The sequence below is a fragment of the Dioscorea cayenensis genome, chromosome 9 (assembly GCF_009730915.1).
Source record: "Dioscorea cayenensis subsp. rotundata cultivar TDr96_F1 chromosome 9, TDr96_F1_v2_PseudoChromosome.rev07_lg8_w22 25.fasta, whole genome shotgun sequence".
Taxonomy (NCBI): Eukaryota; Viridiplantae; Streptophyta; class Magnoliopsida; order Dioscoreales; family Dioscoreaceae; genus Dioscorea; species Dioscorea cayenensis.
Genome location: NC_052479.1, coordinates 14,003,549 through 14,022,181, shown reverse-complemented (window position 1 = coordinate 14,022,181; position 18,633 = coordinate 14,003,549). Strand labels below are relative to the sequence as shown.

The following is an 18,633-nucleotide window of genomic DNA, read 5'->3' as shown; positions in this document are numbered from 1 at the left end:
ATTTTATTCAATTCTCTTATTAGGTGGGGTTCAGGCTTTGGTGGGAGTTCTAGGTCTAAAAAAAGAAACCCAAGGGAGACCAGGTGAGGTTGTAGTGGCTACTATTTTGAAATAATTGGTTAATTGCTACTATTTGAAACAAGTGCTTAATGGCTACTAGTTGGAAATAATTGTTTAATTATTTCATTATGTTATGTTTAATAATTTATATTGTTAAAAGATATTTATATTTATTTGCAGTTTGTCATGCCATAGCAATCGTATTAGTACATTCAAAAAAATCTCTTTTATGAACTTCATGATCTCGGACATTTGTTCGCTAGCTTGATCATGATGAGTTGTTCAAGGAAAACATTACTTATGGGATATAATATATGACTAATGAAACATATGTAGTTGTAGTGCACCAATTGTAGACCTCCTATCTTAGCCAACCCTATTTAGCTCTTTTTTTTTTCCATATCTTAGTCTATGGAAACCTTATCAACTTTCTTTTAAATCATAAGAAAACTAGCCAGCTTCTCATCCCAAGAGCACAATTTTTAGTGATCATTAATCATTCAAACATCAACAAACATCAAAATCAACAAGAAACTGAGTTATGAGAGCGATCTAAGTGTTGGGACCCAACCACATTGAAAGTACCGATCCTTGTTGCAATTTGCACAATAAGAAAGGAATTTGCTCTGATAAGTTGATTTCCAGTTGAGCCAACCACATTGAAAGCTTTCTCAAGAGAAACTTACATAATAAAAATGAATAAAAGATAATTAGTGAACAACAGCCTTTCATTAATAAAGTGAAGTCTTACAAGTTACAAAAGGAAGGGAGATGCCGAGGTGCGGAGGTGGTAGATAGCCGCTTGACGCCTGAGGAGGGCGAATGAGATGGTTGACAGCAGCAAATCGGGAAAATGGAGTGAACGAGATCGTGAAGAAGAATTGGAGCAAAAAAAAATCAGTTCACAAGAATAGCAACTCTTAACATTTTGTGTTTTCACAACTTTAAATTTCAAATAAAAAAAAGTAAAAAACTAAATGAAACTGGTTCACCAATGCTAACTGACCCTAGTTCATCCAGTTCCCGGTTGAACAATCCGGTTCACACAAGTGGGCACTGATTTTCAACTTACTCAGTTATTTAACTAGAACCGTGCCATCCAAGCTCCCAGGTCCTGTTCAACAGGGTCAAACCGTTCAATTCTGACTACATAGGTTATAAGAAATGCATTTTTATGGGTTAACCAATCTTAGAGTTAAGAAGTAAATATCTCTTTTGGTTGAAATATACATACAAACATAATTCATATATGCTGACCGTAATACAAGATTTTGGTCACTTCACATGAACGCAGTGTGGAAAAACTCCACAGCCTGCCTTCCAAAACTCAACAGCATCCATTCAAGACCAAAAGCTATCATCTTCACTTTATGCAAACATGGCAGATTCATGGAAGCTTTACAATGCCTCTGCGCCAACCCCTCCACTCTATTGGACCTTCCCACCTACTCCACCCTTCTCCAGTTCTGCATCAACTCCAATGCCCATGCCCAAGGCAGAGCGCTCCATGATCATCTTATCGCCACTGGCTGCACCTCAGATTTGTTCTTGAACACCAAGCTCATCATTTTCTATGCTAAGCTTCCAGACCTCACTGCTGCCAGGAAGGTGTTTGATACAATGCCTCAAAGAAGTGTTGTCTCTTGGACAGCGATGATTTCAGGGTACTCGCAAAATCAGTGCCCATTGGAATCCTTGGGAACTTTTGTTTTGATGCAGAGAGAGGGATTGAGAGCCAATCAGTTCACTTATGGGAGTGTTCTGAAGGCATGCACAGATATGGGCTGTATTAGGAGTGGTGAGCAAATTCATGGATGTGTTGCAAAGAGCAGGTTTGTGGAGGATTTAGTTGTGCAGAGTGCTCTTCTGAATCTGCATTTGAAGTGCGGATCTGTTGGGGATGCAAGGTGTTTGTTTGGGCGGATGGAGCAGAGGGATTTAGTTTCTTGGAACTCGGTCATCGGTGGCCATGTGGTTCGGGGCCTTGGATATGATGCATTTGAATTGTTCTGGTCGATGATGAGAGATGGTAATTCTTGAAATTTTTCTGTTGTACACCTTTAAAGTGTTTCTTTTGATTCTGAGAATTGCTTGCATATCTTCTTGGTTTAAGGTTGTTGTTGCCAAACACTCTCAATCCATAATCCTGTTGATGATTTACTGATTTATTTATTTATTTATTTGGTAGGCACTGCCCATGTTCTTACTTAATCATAAAAAAAATGATTCAGTTTAGAATCTAGTAACCTTTTTTGTTATATATATATGATATTCTGTTTACCGAACACTTGTGCAAATATTTAGACTTTCTTGTTGTATGTGGAAGTAAATGGTTGGTTTATCTCCAGCCAATTCTTCAGCCACCTGTACATTATTATGTTTTCTCTCTTAAACTCTACAGAGCAGCATCTTTACCTTGAACTTCCATTCTGAAGAAACAGAAAATTATCATTTTTTGCTTGCTAAATGAAGTTTAAATTAATGTTTCAAAAACCATCTCTAGTTTGCACAAATTTTTTTTATCTTTTTCTCTTATAAAATCTATCCTACCGTTTGATGTAAGTTATTCTTGTGTTATTTTGGTTTCAGTCTATTCGATTTTGTTTTTTCTTAATGATTCACTTACACTTATCCAGTACTTTGCTTCTTTTTCGGTCCTTATATAATCAGACATGTCGCCGGATCACTTCACCTTTGGACATGTATTGAGGGCATGTGCTGGAATTAAAAATCTTGAGATTGTGAGTCAAATTCATAGCTTCATTATCAAATCAGGTTATGGGAATCATTGTGTTGTTACGGGATCACTTATTGATGCGTATGCAAAGTGCAAGTGTATGACCAATGCAAGTCTGCTATATAGATCTCTGCTTGAACATGACCTGGTATCTTGCACAGCTTTGATCTCCGGATACTCACAGGAGAAGAACTTTAGTGTTGAGGCATTGGAGCTTTTCTATAAGTTGAATCAGATAGGCATGAGATTTGATGATGTAATCTTATGTTCCATGCTAAATATTTGCGCAAATGGTGCCCTCTTAAGCTTGGGAAGACAAATTCATGCTTGTATATCTAAGAGCCAGTCTGATTATGATGTAGTATTGGGTAATGCCCTTATTGACATGTACGCTAAGGCAGGGGAAATTGAGAATGCCCATCTTGTATTTGATGGCATGAGATATAAAAATGTTATTTCATGGACTTCATTGATTGATGCATATGGAAAACATGGCTATGGTGAAGTTGCTATCTCACTTTTTGTGCAAATGGAGGAGTGTGGGCTTAAGCCAAATGATGTCACCTTCCTTTCCCTTCTTTTTGCCTGTAGCCATTCTGGCTTAACCAGCAAAGGAATGGATTACTTCCACTCCATGGTCAGAAAATATGGAGTCCATCCTAGAGCTGAGCATTATTCATGCGTTGTTGATCTTCTTGCACGTGGAGGTCTAATAAAAGAAGCTTGTGATTTTGTACACAGAAATAAGATTGAGCCCACCACATCAACCTGGGGTGCGATGCTTGGAGCATGTAGAACTCATGGCTATGTTGCCTGGGGAGAAGCATCTGCAAGTTATCTGTTTCATTTAGAACCTGACAGATCAGTAAATTATGTTATCCTTGCAAACATATATGCCGCAGCTGGATTGTGGGAAAATGCATCTAACACAAGGAAACTATTAGATGAAAGATCAATGAAAAAAGATGCGGGCTGTAGCCTAATTTAATATATGACCACACAATGGGACAATCTTATTTACATGCTTACATGCAGTTACTATTAGATGCAGGCTGTTACTATTAGACGAAAGATCAATGAAGAAAGATGCAGGCTGTAGCCTAATTTAATGTATGACCACACAATGGAAAAATGCATCAAACACAAGGAAACTATTAGATGAAAGATCAATGAAGAAAGATGCAGTCTGTAGCCTAATTTAATATATGACCACACAATATTGGAGAATGCAGTTAGATATGATGGTTATGTGAAAACTGCATGATTCTGGATTGTTTACGTTGAAGTCAGTCGACCAATCTTGTTTCATGCTTCCATTTAAGGACCAGTGAAGCAAAGATCATCACGTAAGCATGTAATCATGTGGAAACTTCCTTGCAACTCTACAAGATTTACCTCGGCTTACACTCCTGCCATTTTGAACTTGAGCCTCTAGAGCATATGTGATTACCTTGAAGACACTCAGATTGCCAGTTGCTCTAAATTAACACTCTAGACATCTATGTTTCCCTGCAAGTAAGTTATTCTTTCCTCGTTCATTACCTTTGTAATTATGCTTATTCATATTAACTTATATGATTCTATGGCAACAAAAGCATAAAAGGGCCTTAATACAAGGAAGCGTCCCAAATTCTGAAGAAAAACATTAGCAGTGTACGTATTGCACCCACACACACAGCAAAATTTACTTTTGTTTGTCACTGTTTTGTTTCTTTCTCTAGTTTGTTGCTACTTTTTCTTTTTCAATGCTATTGGACATTCGTATGCTGTGATGCCTTTTGTTCTTATTATCTTGGTGCAAATTTTTTACTATAGGACAACCTTTTTTTCTTATTCAATGCTATTTGACATGCTTATGACATAACAGCTTTAGTTCTCATCGTTTTTATGCAAGTTTGAAAAGAAGGTAAGACAAGGTTGCTAGTGATCATTTTTCATGGGTACTTAGTTGAAAATGCAAATGAAAGGAGCAAAATGCACTGAACCTTCATTTAATTTTTCTTTATGAATCAAGTTCTTTATTTTGATCCACTAATTCGTGCAGACGATGTTCATACTGCACAAACATAGTTTCACTGCAGAGAAATGGTAACTAGGATTTTGGAGGATATAATTTTTCAGATTTTGAAGTGCAATGTTCAGAAATTACATATCTGATGCGTTACTTGTTCATAAGTTTGATCTCCAGGCCATTGCTTCCTTTTGTGGTCCAATAGTGACCAAAACACTCTTTTTATTAACTTCAATGGTCGCAATCAGTCATGATGTAAATTTGTGGCAAAGGAAAAGATGAGTACCTAACTCGTGCAATAGTTCCTCCACAGCCTGAAGATTCTGGGTTCAGAACCTGGAAAATAAAAATAATATGGTGATATCTTGGTTAATAAATTCTTTAACTACTGAAATCACTAGAACTTTCTCCTCTATAGCACGGCTCATGAGATATGGGAGGCATCCAGGAATTTTATTCTAGCAAAGAGAACACTTCTGAAATTTTTGAGATGGAAATGACTCTTCATGATCTTAGGCAGGGAGATCTTTTAGTCACATAGCATTACAACTAGCTCTCATGCCAATAGCAGTGTTTAGATGTGCTTGAAAAGTGACATTGGAGGTGTCCTTGAAGATGCAAAAATCTTTAGGGAATTTGTTGAGAAGAAGAGAGTATTTAAATTTCATCTAGGTCTCAATAAGAACCTTGATGAAGTTCGTGGAAGAATTTTAGCAACAAAACCTCTACCAAGTTTACGAGAAGCTTTTTCAAAGTTACGAAGAGAAGAAAGCAAGAAGAAAATGATGCTCAGAGAACTGTCTACCATAACAGTCTCCCAAACCTTTTCACTAATAGCATAGGCTTCATCTCGAGAAACTCATCCTACCAATGAAAACAGCCATAGAAAAGGGAGATTATGATGTGACCATTGTAAAATATGTGGTCATTCTCGTGAGATGTGTTGGAAAATCCATGGGAAACCTGCAAATTGGAAACCATCCAATTCTATTAGGGAAAAAGATACTAGAAGAATCATGCAACTAATGAAGGAAGGTCCTCCAATGTTGATTCAAGCCTTTTTACCAAGGAGGAGCTGGAAGTGCTGCAGAAATTTTTTACAAATTAGAAAACTGCATCCCAACTCCTACTACTGGTTCATTGGCTCAAAAAGGTAATTACCTAACTGCTCTAACTGTTGCTTTAAAAAACTTAAGTCCCTCAATTGTAGATTCCGAGGGCATCTAATCTTATCACAGGAAATGCTGCATATCTCCAAAATAACAAGCCAGCCAACAAATTTTTACTGTGAAAATAGCTGATTGATCTTTGTCTAAGGTGGCAGGAACAGGTTCAGTGACTGTTTCAAAGGATCAAACCCCGCACACTGTTCTTTATGTCCCAAACCTTGACTATAATTTACTTTTTGTTAGCCAGCTTACACAAAACCACCAATGTGTTGCTAAATTTTATCTTGATTTTTGTGAATTTCAGAATTTAAGTTCGGGGAGGACAACTGGCAATGCTAAGGCACATGCAGGTCTATTTCTCATCGAAGTTGATACTACTTGCATTACCTCATCCCATTGTCCAAAAAATAAACTTATTTCTCCTAAGGATGATCCAATTATGTTATGGCACTATCACCTAGGGCATCCTAATTTTTTGTACCTACATCGGATGTTTCCATCATTATTTCAGAATAAAAGCCAACATTCTTTCATTGCGAAGTGTGTCAATTATCAAAACATATTTGTAATACTCTTTCTAGTCTCCCATATAATTCCTCGTCCTTTTTCCATGATTCATAGTGATATCTAGGGGCCATCAAAAGAGGAAAATGTCACTGGGACTCAATGGTTAGTAACTTTTGTAGACTATCATACTAGAATCACTTGGTTATTCCTTATGAAAGAAAAATCAAAAGTTGGGGATATCTTCAAACAATTCCACATCATGATACAAACCCAATTTCACACAAAAATCCAAAGTCCTTAAAACCAATAATTCCAAAGAGTACTTTGCATCTTTCCTAGGAAATTATTTGAAAAAGCCAATAATAGGTCATGTAAGTTCATGTGTGGATACACCACAGCAAAATGGGATAGTTGAAAGGAAAAATAGACACCTTTTTGATATTGTTCGCTCCTTGATGTTCACCACTTATGTACCAAAATTTCTTTGGGGGAAAGCAATTATGAACGCTGCCTACTTAATCAATAGAATGCCATCTAGAGTTCAGAATTTCAAACACTTTATGAACTTCTACTTAAATCCTATCCTCATACTCATTTTATCAATGCTTTACTTGCCAAAGATTTGGGTGTACTGCTTTTATCCAAATTTCCACACAAAGCAAAACTAAAATTGATCTGAAGTCTCTCAAATATGTCTTTAGTGGTTACTCCTCACTTTAAAAAAGGTAAAAGTGTTATTCACCTGTTAATCAAAAATTCTTCAAAACCATGGATGTTACATTCATTGAAGAATAACCCTACTGCCAGAAAACTATTATTCAAGGGGAGTCACAAAGAAATGAGTATCGACTTTTGGTCATTGACACACTGGAATCAACATGTGCTCCTGTTAAACCTATTGAACAAGTATCTGAAATAGCCATCAAAAAAACCACTGGAACCACTGAAAAACTCACTGAACAGCCCACAGGAGACACCTTCTTGCTACTTCTCAACACAACTAACCTCCAGCCTTGTTAAATCCTCAGAACCTTCAAAACTACACAAGGAGGAATAAACAACCAATGAGGGATGACTTGCAACAACCTAAACAAGACCTTAAGGCTAATCCAAACTCAAATTCTTTACACTCATTACATAATGATACTTGTGATTTGCTTGATGATGGACCTATTACCATGAGGAAAGGGAAAAAGACATGTACTAATCATCCTATCTATAATTTTCTTTCTTATAAAGGGTTGTCTCTTAATCATCTTTCTTTTGTTAGTAACTTAGATAGCATGCAGATACTTCTCTCAATAAGTGAAGCTCTTAAAGTTCCAAAATGGAAGACAGTAATGCAAGAAGAAATCCAAGCCCTAGAAAAGAATGGAGCATGGATAGTGACAGATCTACCAGCAGGAAAAAGTCCAGATGGATGTAAATGGATCTTCACTATCAAACATAATGCAGATGGGAGTGTTAATAGATTCAAAGCAAGGTTTGTAGCAAAGGATTCACTCAATCATATGGAATTGATTATTTGGAAGCTTTTGTTCCAGTGGCCAAGCTGAATATTATCTGTGTATTGTTTTCACTCGTATCTAATCTAGAAAGGCCACTTCATCAATTGGATATGAAAATGTCTTCCTTAGCGTGGACTTAGAAGAGGAAGCCTATATGGATATCCCTCCTGGGGTAGAAACTTCATCAACAACAAATCAAGTGTTTAAGCTCAAAAAAATCCTTATACGGGCTGAAATAATCTCAAACGTCATGGTTTGACAGAGATTTACCAATGTTGTCAAGGCATTCAAGTGTAGACAATGCCAGAGAGATCATACAATGCTCATCAAATTTTCACCAGCAGTTAAATAGGCAATACTGATAGTCTATGTTGATGACATTATTTTAACAGGAGAAGACTGATCGAAATTCACAAGCTTAAGGATTTCTTGGCAAAAGAATTCGAAATCAAAGATTTAAGAAACTCAAGTACTTCCTTGGAATAGAAGTAGCTAGATTAAGGAAAGGTACCTCAATCTCTCAAAGAAAATATGTTTTACACCTCCTGAAGGATGCAGGAATGTTGGGCTACAAACTTACTAATACTCCCAAGGATCCTAATTTGAAGTTGGTAACCAAAGAAGATTGTGCTCCTATTAATAAAGGAAGATTTCAACGATTGGTCAGCAAACTTAGTTATTTGCCCCACACAAGACCAAATATATGTTTTGTTGTTAGTATGGTAAGCTAGTTCATGAATAATCCTACATAAGGATGCCTGGAGGTAGTCTACAGAATTCGTAGATACCTCAAAATATCATTTAGTCAAGGATTACTATTCCAAAGAACAACAAATAGAGCAATTTCTACTTTCACTAATGCAGAGTGGGCTGGGTCAATAACTAGTAGAAGATCTACATCAGGATACTGCATCTTTGTTTAGGGAAATATGGTCACTTAGAGAAGTAAGAAACAGTCATTGGAGGGTAGTCTTGAAGCTGAATTCAAAGCTTTGGCATTAGGGATATGTGAGGGAATCTGGCTGAAGAGAATAATAGTTGAGCTAGGATTTCAAGATTCACAATCAATAAACACCTTGTGTGACAACCAATCAGCTTTTACTATCACGAAAAACCTAGTGCAACATGACAGAACATGTCAAAATTGATCGATACTTTATTAAGGAAAAGGTTGAATCTGGGTTAATATCAGTAAATTTTGTTCGCACAAGTCATCAAATTGCATATATCTTAACTAAGGTTGTTCCACGGAAGTTGTTTGACGAATTAAAATCCAAGCTATGCATGTTTGATATCTATAATCTAGCTTGAGTAAAAGTGTGGAACACTATTCAGGATCAAAGCTATGTATAGAGAATCACTTGTTTTCAGTAAACTGCTAGCTGATTTTGAGGAATTATGGTAGTTGATTTTAGGGATCAAACAGCCATGAATTGTGCCTAATTTTCTGGGGTTGATAGACAGCTATATATATTTTAGAGACCTGACTTCTTTTAATAGCTGGAAAGTTATTCCTTTAGGGAGTGGTGTGTCTATAAAAGGGTGAATATTTCCTGCTTCTAGCAATAAAATTGAAGTAAAAAATCCTTTCTTCTCAGAGCCAAAATCCTTTCTTATCGTAGCCATAAATTCAATTGATTAGAGTAAGGGAAAAGAGGTAAGTTTGTTGATTTAATTGTTTTGAATCATTTAGCCCTTGTTTGGTTCAAAAGGGGAAGGGGAAAGGGCGAGTGATGAGGAATAAGGAAAGAATGATGGAGGGTTTGAAAAAAAATATTATGTTTTGTTCAATGGAGTATCGAGGAGTAATCCTTTTTTTTTTTAAGGAGTATAATATGCATTTGACCAATTTTTCCCTTTAATATAAAATGGGCAATGATAATGTTTTCAAACACTTGTACTTTTATATTATTTTGAACAAACTTTATTTTTACTATTATTATTATTATTAAACCACTACACGTTCACTCAATTTTATTACATTTATGTTATTTCTATTAATTTAATTTTAATTAATATAAATTATATCACAGGAGATAGTAAAGATGATTGTTGGAAGGACAAACATGTTTTTTTTTTCAAAGTAGGTGAAGGGTATTTCTGAGTTTGGTGATTTGAACTTGATGATTGTCTATGATTTGTGTGGCTTGATTAAATTCATAAGTGATCAGTTGCTGATTTATATAAATTACATTTGAGTTCCAAATGTTTTCACTTCTCCGAATGTTAAGGATGTTACAAATAATGTCTGGTGGAGTCAATTCTTCAAATCGATTAATTGTATGTCATACAAGGACAACCCTTGTTTACATTTAAGCAGAAATAAATACTTATGCTTAGACTATGTCCATTTTTCAATTCTTTCTTAAGCCCTTGTGTACTTGATTTTCTTCTTATATTCAATGAATTCATGGAGGGGAATGTGAAACTTGTACAACATTAAGTGTTTTGTTTTATAATTTGATCCTTTGTTCAATATTTACAGAAGTTGAGATTTATTTCTACACTTAAAAACATATAATATTTGTTATTGCTAGTGATTCACATATTATCATGTACTCATCCCATTTTACAATTAAATTCTTATATTGCTGTTTTTTTAACTCTGTGGATCAGGGATGCCTGCAGCTTTGATAAGGCATTGATGAGGGATGCACTTGTCACATTTCACCATCTTTCTGAGGGAGAAGCTATAATTAGTACAGTCACTACCTTAAATAATGCTTTTTCTTAAATTTTGAAGGAGCTCGTTGCTGGATACATCTAAGATTAATGTGGGCAGGAGTTCATCAACTGAAAATTTTGATGATTATGTTTACTATAAGATCTTCTCTTTCAATTTACTGTCTTCTGATCAATTAGTATGTAAGTGCATTCATTCCAAGTTGACAGATAACTTATGGCATTACAGACTGTAAATATTTTATTCATTTTAAGTTCATTTATGCCCATAGTCCCATATTCAGATTGATAAAATGAAGTTTAATATGCGTATATAGTTCAGCTTTATCAGTTTTAGGCCATTAGCATTAATCCATAGACAAGTATCATTCCAATGAAGAAGATTTAACATATCTATCTTTGTTCATAGTGCAGAATATATAGAAGCCAATTTGGCAACTGGTCAGGGTCTCTCAACTTCATCTAAGACTCATTCCTTTCTTAGCTGACTAAAATGACAACAATATTAATTCCATTCAGTTTATAATATGGAGTATATGTCAGGTTCTATAGCTTGTTTTCAAACAGAAAATGGTATTTCCTTGATTCCTGAAACTGGTTGTTCTTGTGATTCCAGCTTTTAGGACCTCCAGGATCTGGGAAAACCCCATTGCTATTGGCTTTAGCCGGGAAGCCTGATTCTGATTTTAAGGTATATATATGAATGATCACCTTCCAATTCATGTTAAAAAAATTTCCAAATTAAGGTGTTCAATTCTCAACGTGAATTGATGGCAGGCAATGCTCGCGGAATGGATGAGTTTTTCCCACAGAGAACTTATATCAGCCAACATGATGTACATTGGAGAAATGACAGTGAGAAACATTGGCAGTGATGACTGCTCTTAAATTAACAAATGTTGACAAAATTATCAGAAAGTGCAAAGCAGCTAACTTAAGCCAGAGGCTGGCATTAATATGATTATGAAGGTAGATAATCAATGATAACTAAAGAGCTGAAGCTTCATCTACATGCCTATCAGAAATTGATTGCTAAGGCCAGGAAAGTGTGGTGACAGGCTACATTTTGAAGGTATATATTGCAGTCTTTTTTCCCATGTACTAATGATAAAATGTTAAAGTGTAGACTATTTATTTCAATACTAGTGTGACAGCATAAGACCATATTAAGAAGCATTGCTTGAGTATAGAGTAACCTGTGTTGCAATTGAAAACAGCCTGAATAAAAATGATTTGGTTATGTATCATGAGGTCCATGTTTTATATTGTTTAGATTATTAACTAAACTATACACACCAAAGGCATAAAAGATAAATGGCAATGGTTGCAAAATCTTCTTTTTGTTTCTTTGCTTTTCCAAGGAAGTTGTATAAAGAATTGCTATAGATTTCTGTAAATGTTACCAACGCCTAATTAAGAAGATTTTATTATGCAAGGATTTTGTACTGACAGCTGGTTGTTTCCCCTTCTTTTTTTCTCCCTGTTTGAACATTGGGAAGATATGGATGTATTTATAAATGTGATTTATTGTGGTTATGTACAAAAATATGCATTTTATAAGCAATATGCATACAAACTTTTGTATAAAAAGTCTACATGCTGAATTTTTATAGGGGTTTATATATAAATATGCTTTAAAAACTAGTGCAAATTAAAACCTCAATAGGGATGCATCTGTAAATATCAAATTTTATAGGGGTATATGAATGTCTATATGGGTACAAAGGTGCCAATGTAAATATGTCTTAGAAAAAATAAACTAAGTGCTGATTTGTCTTTGCCATGTCAACTGCCACCTCATCTTAACTCAATCCATATTATCCAAATAATTAATATCATAATTAAACTAATAACGTAAATAAAGGTTTTAGTTAAAAAAAACTAATCACGGAATAGGAATGGTAATAGTAATGAAAAATGTAATGATAATAGTAATGGCAATGAAAAAAGATGTTTGGTTGGAAAAAATAAATATTGGGAATGGAAAGGGTGGAATAGAAAATTATATGTAAATTACTTGCATGCTCTATATGTTAATATATAAAGTAATTACATATAAAATAAATATCTAGTGTTTGTAATTATTATAATTAAATATTTAGAATAAATAATTTCTTCTTACCATTAACCAATTAAATAATTTACTTTAATTAGCCTCTTCAATTTATTTGGAAGATAGTAAATTTTTTCTAATTATTTAAATTAATGATTTTATTTAATTAAATATCTACTGGGTAAAAAGTGTCATTTCATTTTAATTACCATAATTAAATACTTTTATTAACTAACTTATTTAATTAAATCTATATAGGGCAAAAATGCCATTTCACTTTAATTATTATTATGTAATATGTATATTAAATAATTCTTATTAAATTATACCATAATGAAATACTTATATTAACTATTTTATTTAATTAAATCTACATAGGGGAAAAATTGTCATTTCACTTTAATTACTATAATGTAATTGTTAAGAATATTTTATAAATATAAAGAGAGTAATAAGAATAGAGCCAGAAAATTTACCAAAAACCCTTCTAAATTCACCTCTTATTTTCTTTCATCTTCTTTATATCTCTTTCTCTTTTCCTTCTCTTCTTGTATCACAAATTATACAAATGAGGGGGTATTTATAGGGTAGCAAGAGTTGAATGAACGGCCAGGATCGATTTGATCCGACGGTCCAAAATACCCTGGTTGGTGGAATAGTAACAATAATGTCGGCTGTGACATCTAGAAGTTGCTACAGTAATGGCAGCTGCTGCAGTAGGCATCCATTATAATATTTATTTATAACACTCCCCCTTGAATGCCTATGACCAAAGGATATGCTTGTTAAAACCTTGCTAGAAAAAGCCCAATGGGATAAAAACCTAGCTAAGGGAAAAGAGTACACTATCCTTGGTATATTCGAGGGTTACTGCCTCATTAAAAACCTTGCCTCGGAAAAACCCATTGGGACAAAAACCTTGGCGAAGGGAAAAAGAATGCAGTCTCCCCCTCAAATAAATAACCTTTAACTTATATCAGAAGTATTTACATCCTTAAGTCTTTTTATCCCAATTTTGTGTATAAATCTTTAGTCAATGCACTTAGGAAGTGATTTTGTGAATAGATCAGCTTGATTCTCACTGGATTGAATCTTTTGAACTTCTATAACGCCTTCATTCTGGAGATAATGAGTGTAGAAAAACATTTTGGTGATATATGCTTCGCTCTGTCACCTTTAATATAACCTCCTTGTATTTGAAAAATACAAGCACTGTTGTCTTCATAAATTCACTGTAGCATTTGTTATTACTGATGGTAATTTGCATGATGATCGTATATGCCCAATCATTGATCGTAACCAGTTGGCATTCACGACTTGCTTCATGGAGAGCTAGTATTTCAGCATGATTTGATGAAGTAGCTGTAAGCGTTTGTTTTGTGGAACGCCATGAGATAGCTGTACCATTGTAAGAAAACATGTATCCAATCTGAGATCGTCCTTTGTGAGGATCAGACAAATACCCAGCATCAACAAAGCCTGTGAGGTTGGATGAAGATTCTTGTGGATAGAATAAACCTAGATCTGTAGTTCCTCGTAAATAACGTAGCGCATCTTTTACTTCTTTCCAGTGTCTTCGTATCAGTGTAGAACTATATCTTGCTAGAAGATTTACTACAAAAGCTATATCTGGTCTGGTATTATTTGCAAGGTACATTAATGCATCGATTGCACTCAAATATGGAGTTTCTGGACCAAGAATGATTTCTCCTTCTTCAGGTGGGCAAAAAAACTTTCTGAACATCAAGAGTCTGGACGACCATTGGCGTACTCAGTGGATAAGCCTTCTCCATATTGAATCTCTTCAGCACCTTTTCTGTATAGGTTGATTGATGCACAAATATTCCTGAGGATAAGTGCTCGATTTGTATACCTAGACAGAATTTAGTCTTTCCCAAATCTTTCATTTCAAATTCTTTTCTCAGATATGATGCTGCAATTGCAATTTCAGAAGGAGTGCCTACAAGATTTAAATCATCCACATATACTACTATCACAACAAAACCGTTGGTATAACTTTTAATAAACACACATGTACATATACTATCATTTTGGTACCCTTCTTTTATAAGATAATAACTGAGACGGTTATACCATATCCGTCCAAATTGTTTTAATCCATAAAAAGATCTCTGCAATTTAATAGAGTATAAATGTGATTGATTTGTAATGTCTGTTATTTTATATCCTTCAGGGATTTTCATATATATGTCATTTACAAGTAATCCATACAGATATGCTATGACAATATCCATCAACTGTATATCTAATTTATTACTTGCTGCCATGGCAATTAAAAATCGAAAAGTAATTCTATCCATTACAGGAGAATATGTTTCTTCATAATCAATACCAGGCATTTGAGAAAAACCTTAAGCAACCAGTCTTGCTTTGTATCTTATAATTTGATTATTTTCATTTCTTTTTCTCACGAACACCCATTTATAACCCGATTGGTTTTTTATCCCATACAGTGTTGGCACTATCATCCAAACACCTCACGTTTTGATAGGGAATTTAGCTCGACTTGGATAAGCTTCTTTCCATTTTGGCCAATCATTTCTTTATCGGCATTCTTCGATAGATCGTTGGCTCTAGATCATTACTCGGTATTTATTTCTATATCTGTAGCAACATTGTAGATGAATATATCATTTATTTTCGGTCTCATCTCGATTTAATCTCGACCATCATCTACATAGCAAATTGAATTTTTAATATTTTCAGAAATATCTTTCTCCATTGATTCTTCATTAACTTGTTTTGAGGCTTTTATAACTTCCTCTCCCCTTTTACATAGGAGATCTTTCTCTTTATTTTTCTGCTTATTTTTTCTAGGAGCTGAATCTTTTGGCGCCATTTTGGTCTTCACGTTTTTGTCGTGGTTTATTTTTCTACTTCATTTTTCTTTCAATGGATTCTTGGGAATCTCAATTCTTGCAGGAGCATTTTGCAACTAGTATATACGATTTGATTACCATTTTAGTATCAGTGAATGCATCATGTATTTCATTTGCAATATTTTGCAATTTAATGATCCTTTTGAACTTCAAGTTCACATTCATTGGTCGAGGATCATATGTATGTAATCATGATGCATTCAATCAATTTCTTTTACTATTTTTGAGTAATCATTTCTCCCTATTGAAGGAAGGCAGATTCATGAAATAACAATCTAAATATCTTATGGTAAATACATCCCTGTTAATGAGTTCTAAATATCATTATAATTGAAGAATCATAGCTCAACATATATCCAAGTCTGCGATGTGGACCCATTTTTTATGCTGATTTGGTGGTGGTGTGCACATATCTTGCCTGACCAAAATATTCTTCTATATAAATATCAGACTCTTTACACCATAGAAGTTGGTGTGGTGAATATGAATTACATGCGAGTGGGTGGGATTACGTATTAAAAGGCTGCAGATGCAAAATAGCATGACCCTCACGCTCTTGTAGGCGGGTTTAGTCCTTAATAACATTGGACTGAGCATAATCTGAGTTTTTAATTAATGACTCCGCTGACCCATTTTAGGGTGGGATGTACATGAGTCTTCGGATGCTCAACATGTATTCAAGCGCTATCTGATAATCATAAAATGATTTTTGATGAAAAATCACCGGTATTATCGAAGGCGATAGTCTTTATGGGATAATCTGAAAAATTGTGCTTTAAGCACGATAATTTGTGCCGATAACCTTGCAAATGCTACATTCCTTGTAGACGAAAAGTGAAAACATAGGACCATCTAGTCGATGCATCGATTAAAAACCATAAAATACCTAAATGAGTCACATGATGGATGTATTGGTCTACAAATGTCTCCTTGTATTCTTTCTAAAAATTTAGGAGATTCACCAGTCACCTTAGTTATAGAAGGTGCGGTTATTAAGCGTTCCCATTACATGAGCATGCATATTCTATGTGTTGGATTTTATAATCCTTGATGTTCGCGAGAACTAGTAATAATCCGGTAGCACATATTCGGATGTCAAGTCTTTCATACCATATTTTTAAATATTTACGGGTCATTAATCTTACGGGTTGTCTGGTATGTGATTCCATCACTTTAATACGTGTAAAAATATAATCACGAGGATATCTGAGAAAACCTTTCAAAGTACACGTTTTTGGCATGAAATAACTTTGTGTAATATAAAAGATATTCTTTTCCTTCCTTATCGACCGTCTCTAAATGATATCCATTTGGGGACGTATATCTTCTAAAGCTAAAAGGTTTCCTCCTACACTGGGGAATAGAAGCATTTTTCATCTGCAAGGATATCTCATTTGGCAACATCAATGCTGCTTTACCAGGAACCTCAATTAGGTCTAATGACCCTACTATTGTGCTATACATGCCTTTCTCATTGATAAGGATATAAAATATATTCTTCTTGTCAAAATAGTATGACGTTGTCTCATGATCGATAATGCAGTTCATCATGGCCATATTCTAACAAAAGCATAGAAAAACATAATTTAATAAAAACATAAAGACATATTACAAATTAATATATAAGAAATCTAACATATCTAAATATGTATTTTCAGTTACATTTAAATTATTTATAGAATTATTCTCAATTGGATTAACTATAGGGTTGTCAGCAAAATTTGTCTCAATATCTTTACCTTTCTTGTTTTTAAGTGATTCTTGGTAAATATGGACAAAATGTTTTAGAGTCACGCAAATTCTGGGACCAATGACCTTCCAGGGCACATAGCGATAGCGATATATCGTTCTTTGTCTCTAACCCCATCTTGTGGCTTTGTTGCTTTTGTTGATGTACGTCGATTTTGCTAACACGTGGTCCGAGTATTATTTCGGCCCCCACCGCGACCAGCGTAGTCCTCGACCACCATAATATCCTCGTCTACCGTGGTTTTTAAAACCAATACCGCGACCACGCCATCTTCTTTGCCCAAAATTAATTTACGGCGGGGTCGCGATCCGGATGGTCGAGATTGATGATTCTACATCAACAATTCATTGTTTTGCTCCGCCTGAGGAGACAAAGAAATTAATTAAAAAAATTTTTGTGTAAATTCTTTTTCTTTATATTGTTGTTGTAATATAACATTTAGTGCTAAAGTGAAATGTTGTAAATATTTTCCGAGTATCGTACTTCCCAGGTCATTTGTTTCTCCACGGAGGCGTAGCTGCAAAACAATTTTAAATAACTCGGATATTCTGGGACGCTTTTTAAAGTCTTGAAACTTGAGGCTTATCGATCATTACGTGCTTTAAGCGAGTATATCATTACGAGATGCTCGATTCTTTCTTTTCGAGGGATGATGCAATTCATGTGGAATCTCGATGGTCAAATATTCATTCTTCGAGGCCATCATCAATATGATGCCTTATAAATAGCAGCTTTCGCCTTATTATCATTGGCTCATTGTTATTAGCCCTCGATAGCTCTTCGATTCTACTTTCGAAATGGAGCGATATCGAGGCTCAAGATATATAATTCTTGTGCTACAGTTTTCCTTTCTGTAAAAAGTTCTTCCCATACCTAAGCTTTCAAATAAATCCTTTTGATCTTTCGTTCCAAACAAAATAAGCTACAAAGAGGCCAAGATGAGTTTCAGATCGAGTGGAGTTGGAGCTGGAGTGGGACATCCCGGGGGCTACCATAGGCTCCTTCGCTTTATCTTTACTCTTGATGCTCACAAGTCTCTTTCCCTTATCTTTTGCGGGGTTCCTGGGAAGACTCGGACTTCTTTCCTTTCTCTTGGAGGTTCGCACATCTAGGTTATTACATAATATGAAACTTCACATTGATTTCTGCGATGATCATCCATTATAATATTTATTTATAACAGTAATATGTTTATTAAATAATTCTTGTTGATTAGTGTTATTTTTAATTATTATAATATTTAAATTACTCAATTT

The 18,633-nt window shown here is 34.7% G+C and overlaps 1 protein-coding gene across 4 annotated transcripts; it reads left to right on the top strand.

The window, feature by feature from the left end:
* The first annotated feature begins 1,302 nt into the window (after positions 1-1,302).
* On the top strand, positions 1,303-11,921 carry LOC120269009 (pentatricopeptide repeat-containing protein At3g20730). Of its 4 annotated transcripts, none has more exons than XM_039276296.1 (6): positions 1,303-2,089; positions 2,731-4,312; positions 6,282-6,327; positions 10,609-10,691; positions 11,291-11,365; positions 11,452-11,921. In XM_039276296.1, the coding sequence occupies exons 1-2, from the start codon at positions 1,345-1,347 to the stop codon at positions 3,783-3,785; spliced, it is 1,800 nt and encodes a 599-aa protein (XP_039132230.1). In that variant the 5' UTR covers positions 1,303-1,344; the 3' UTR covers positions 3,786-4,312; positions 6,282-6,327; positions 10,609-10,691; positions 11,291-11,365; positions 11,452-11,921. The 4 variants fall into 4 exon arrangements, with proteins under 4 accessions (XP_039132230.1, XP_039132229.1, XP_039132228.1 ...); XM_039276295.1 differs by lacking the exon at positions 6,282-6,327 and adding an exon at positions 4,393-4,450; XM_039276294.1 differs by lacking the exon at positions 6,282-6,327.
* Positions 11,922-18,633: the final 6,712 nt, after the last annotated feature.

Bases quoted from the DNA above. Each gene is read 5' to 3' on its own strand.
- LOC120269009 (XM_039276294.1), top strand. From the start codon at position 1,345: ATGAACGCAGTGTGGAAAAACTCCACAGCCTGCCTTCCAAAACTCAAC. The intron at 2,090-2,730 runs GTAATTCTTGAA...TTATATAATCAG, and splicing joins CTGGTCGATGATGAGAGATG to ACATGTCGCCGGATCACTTC.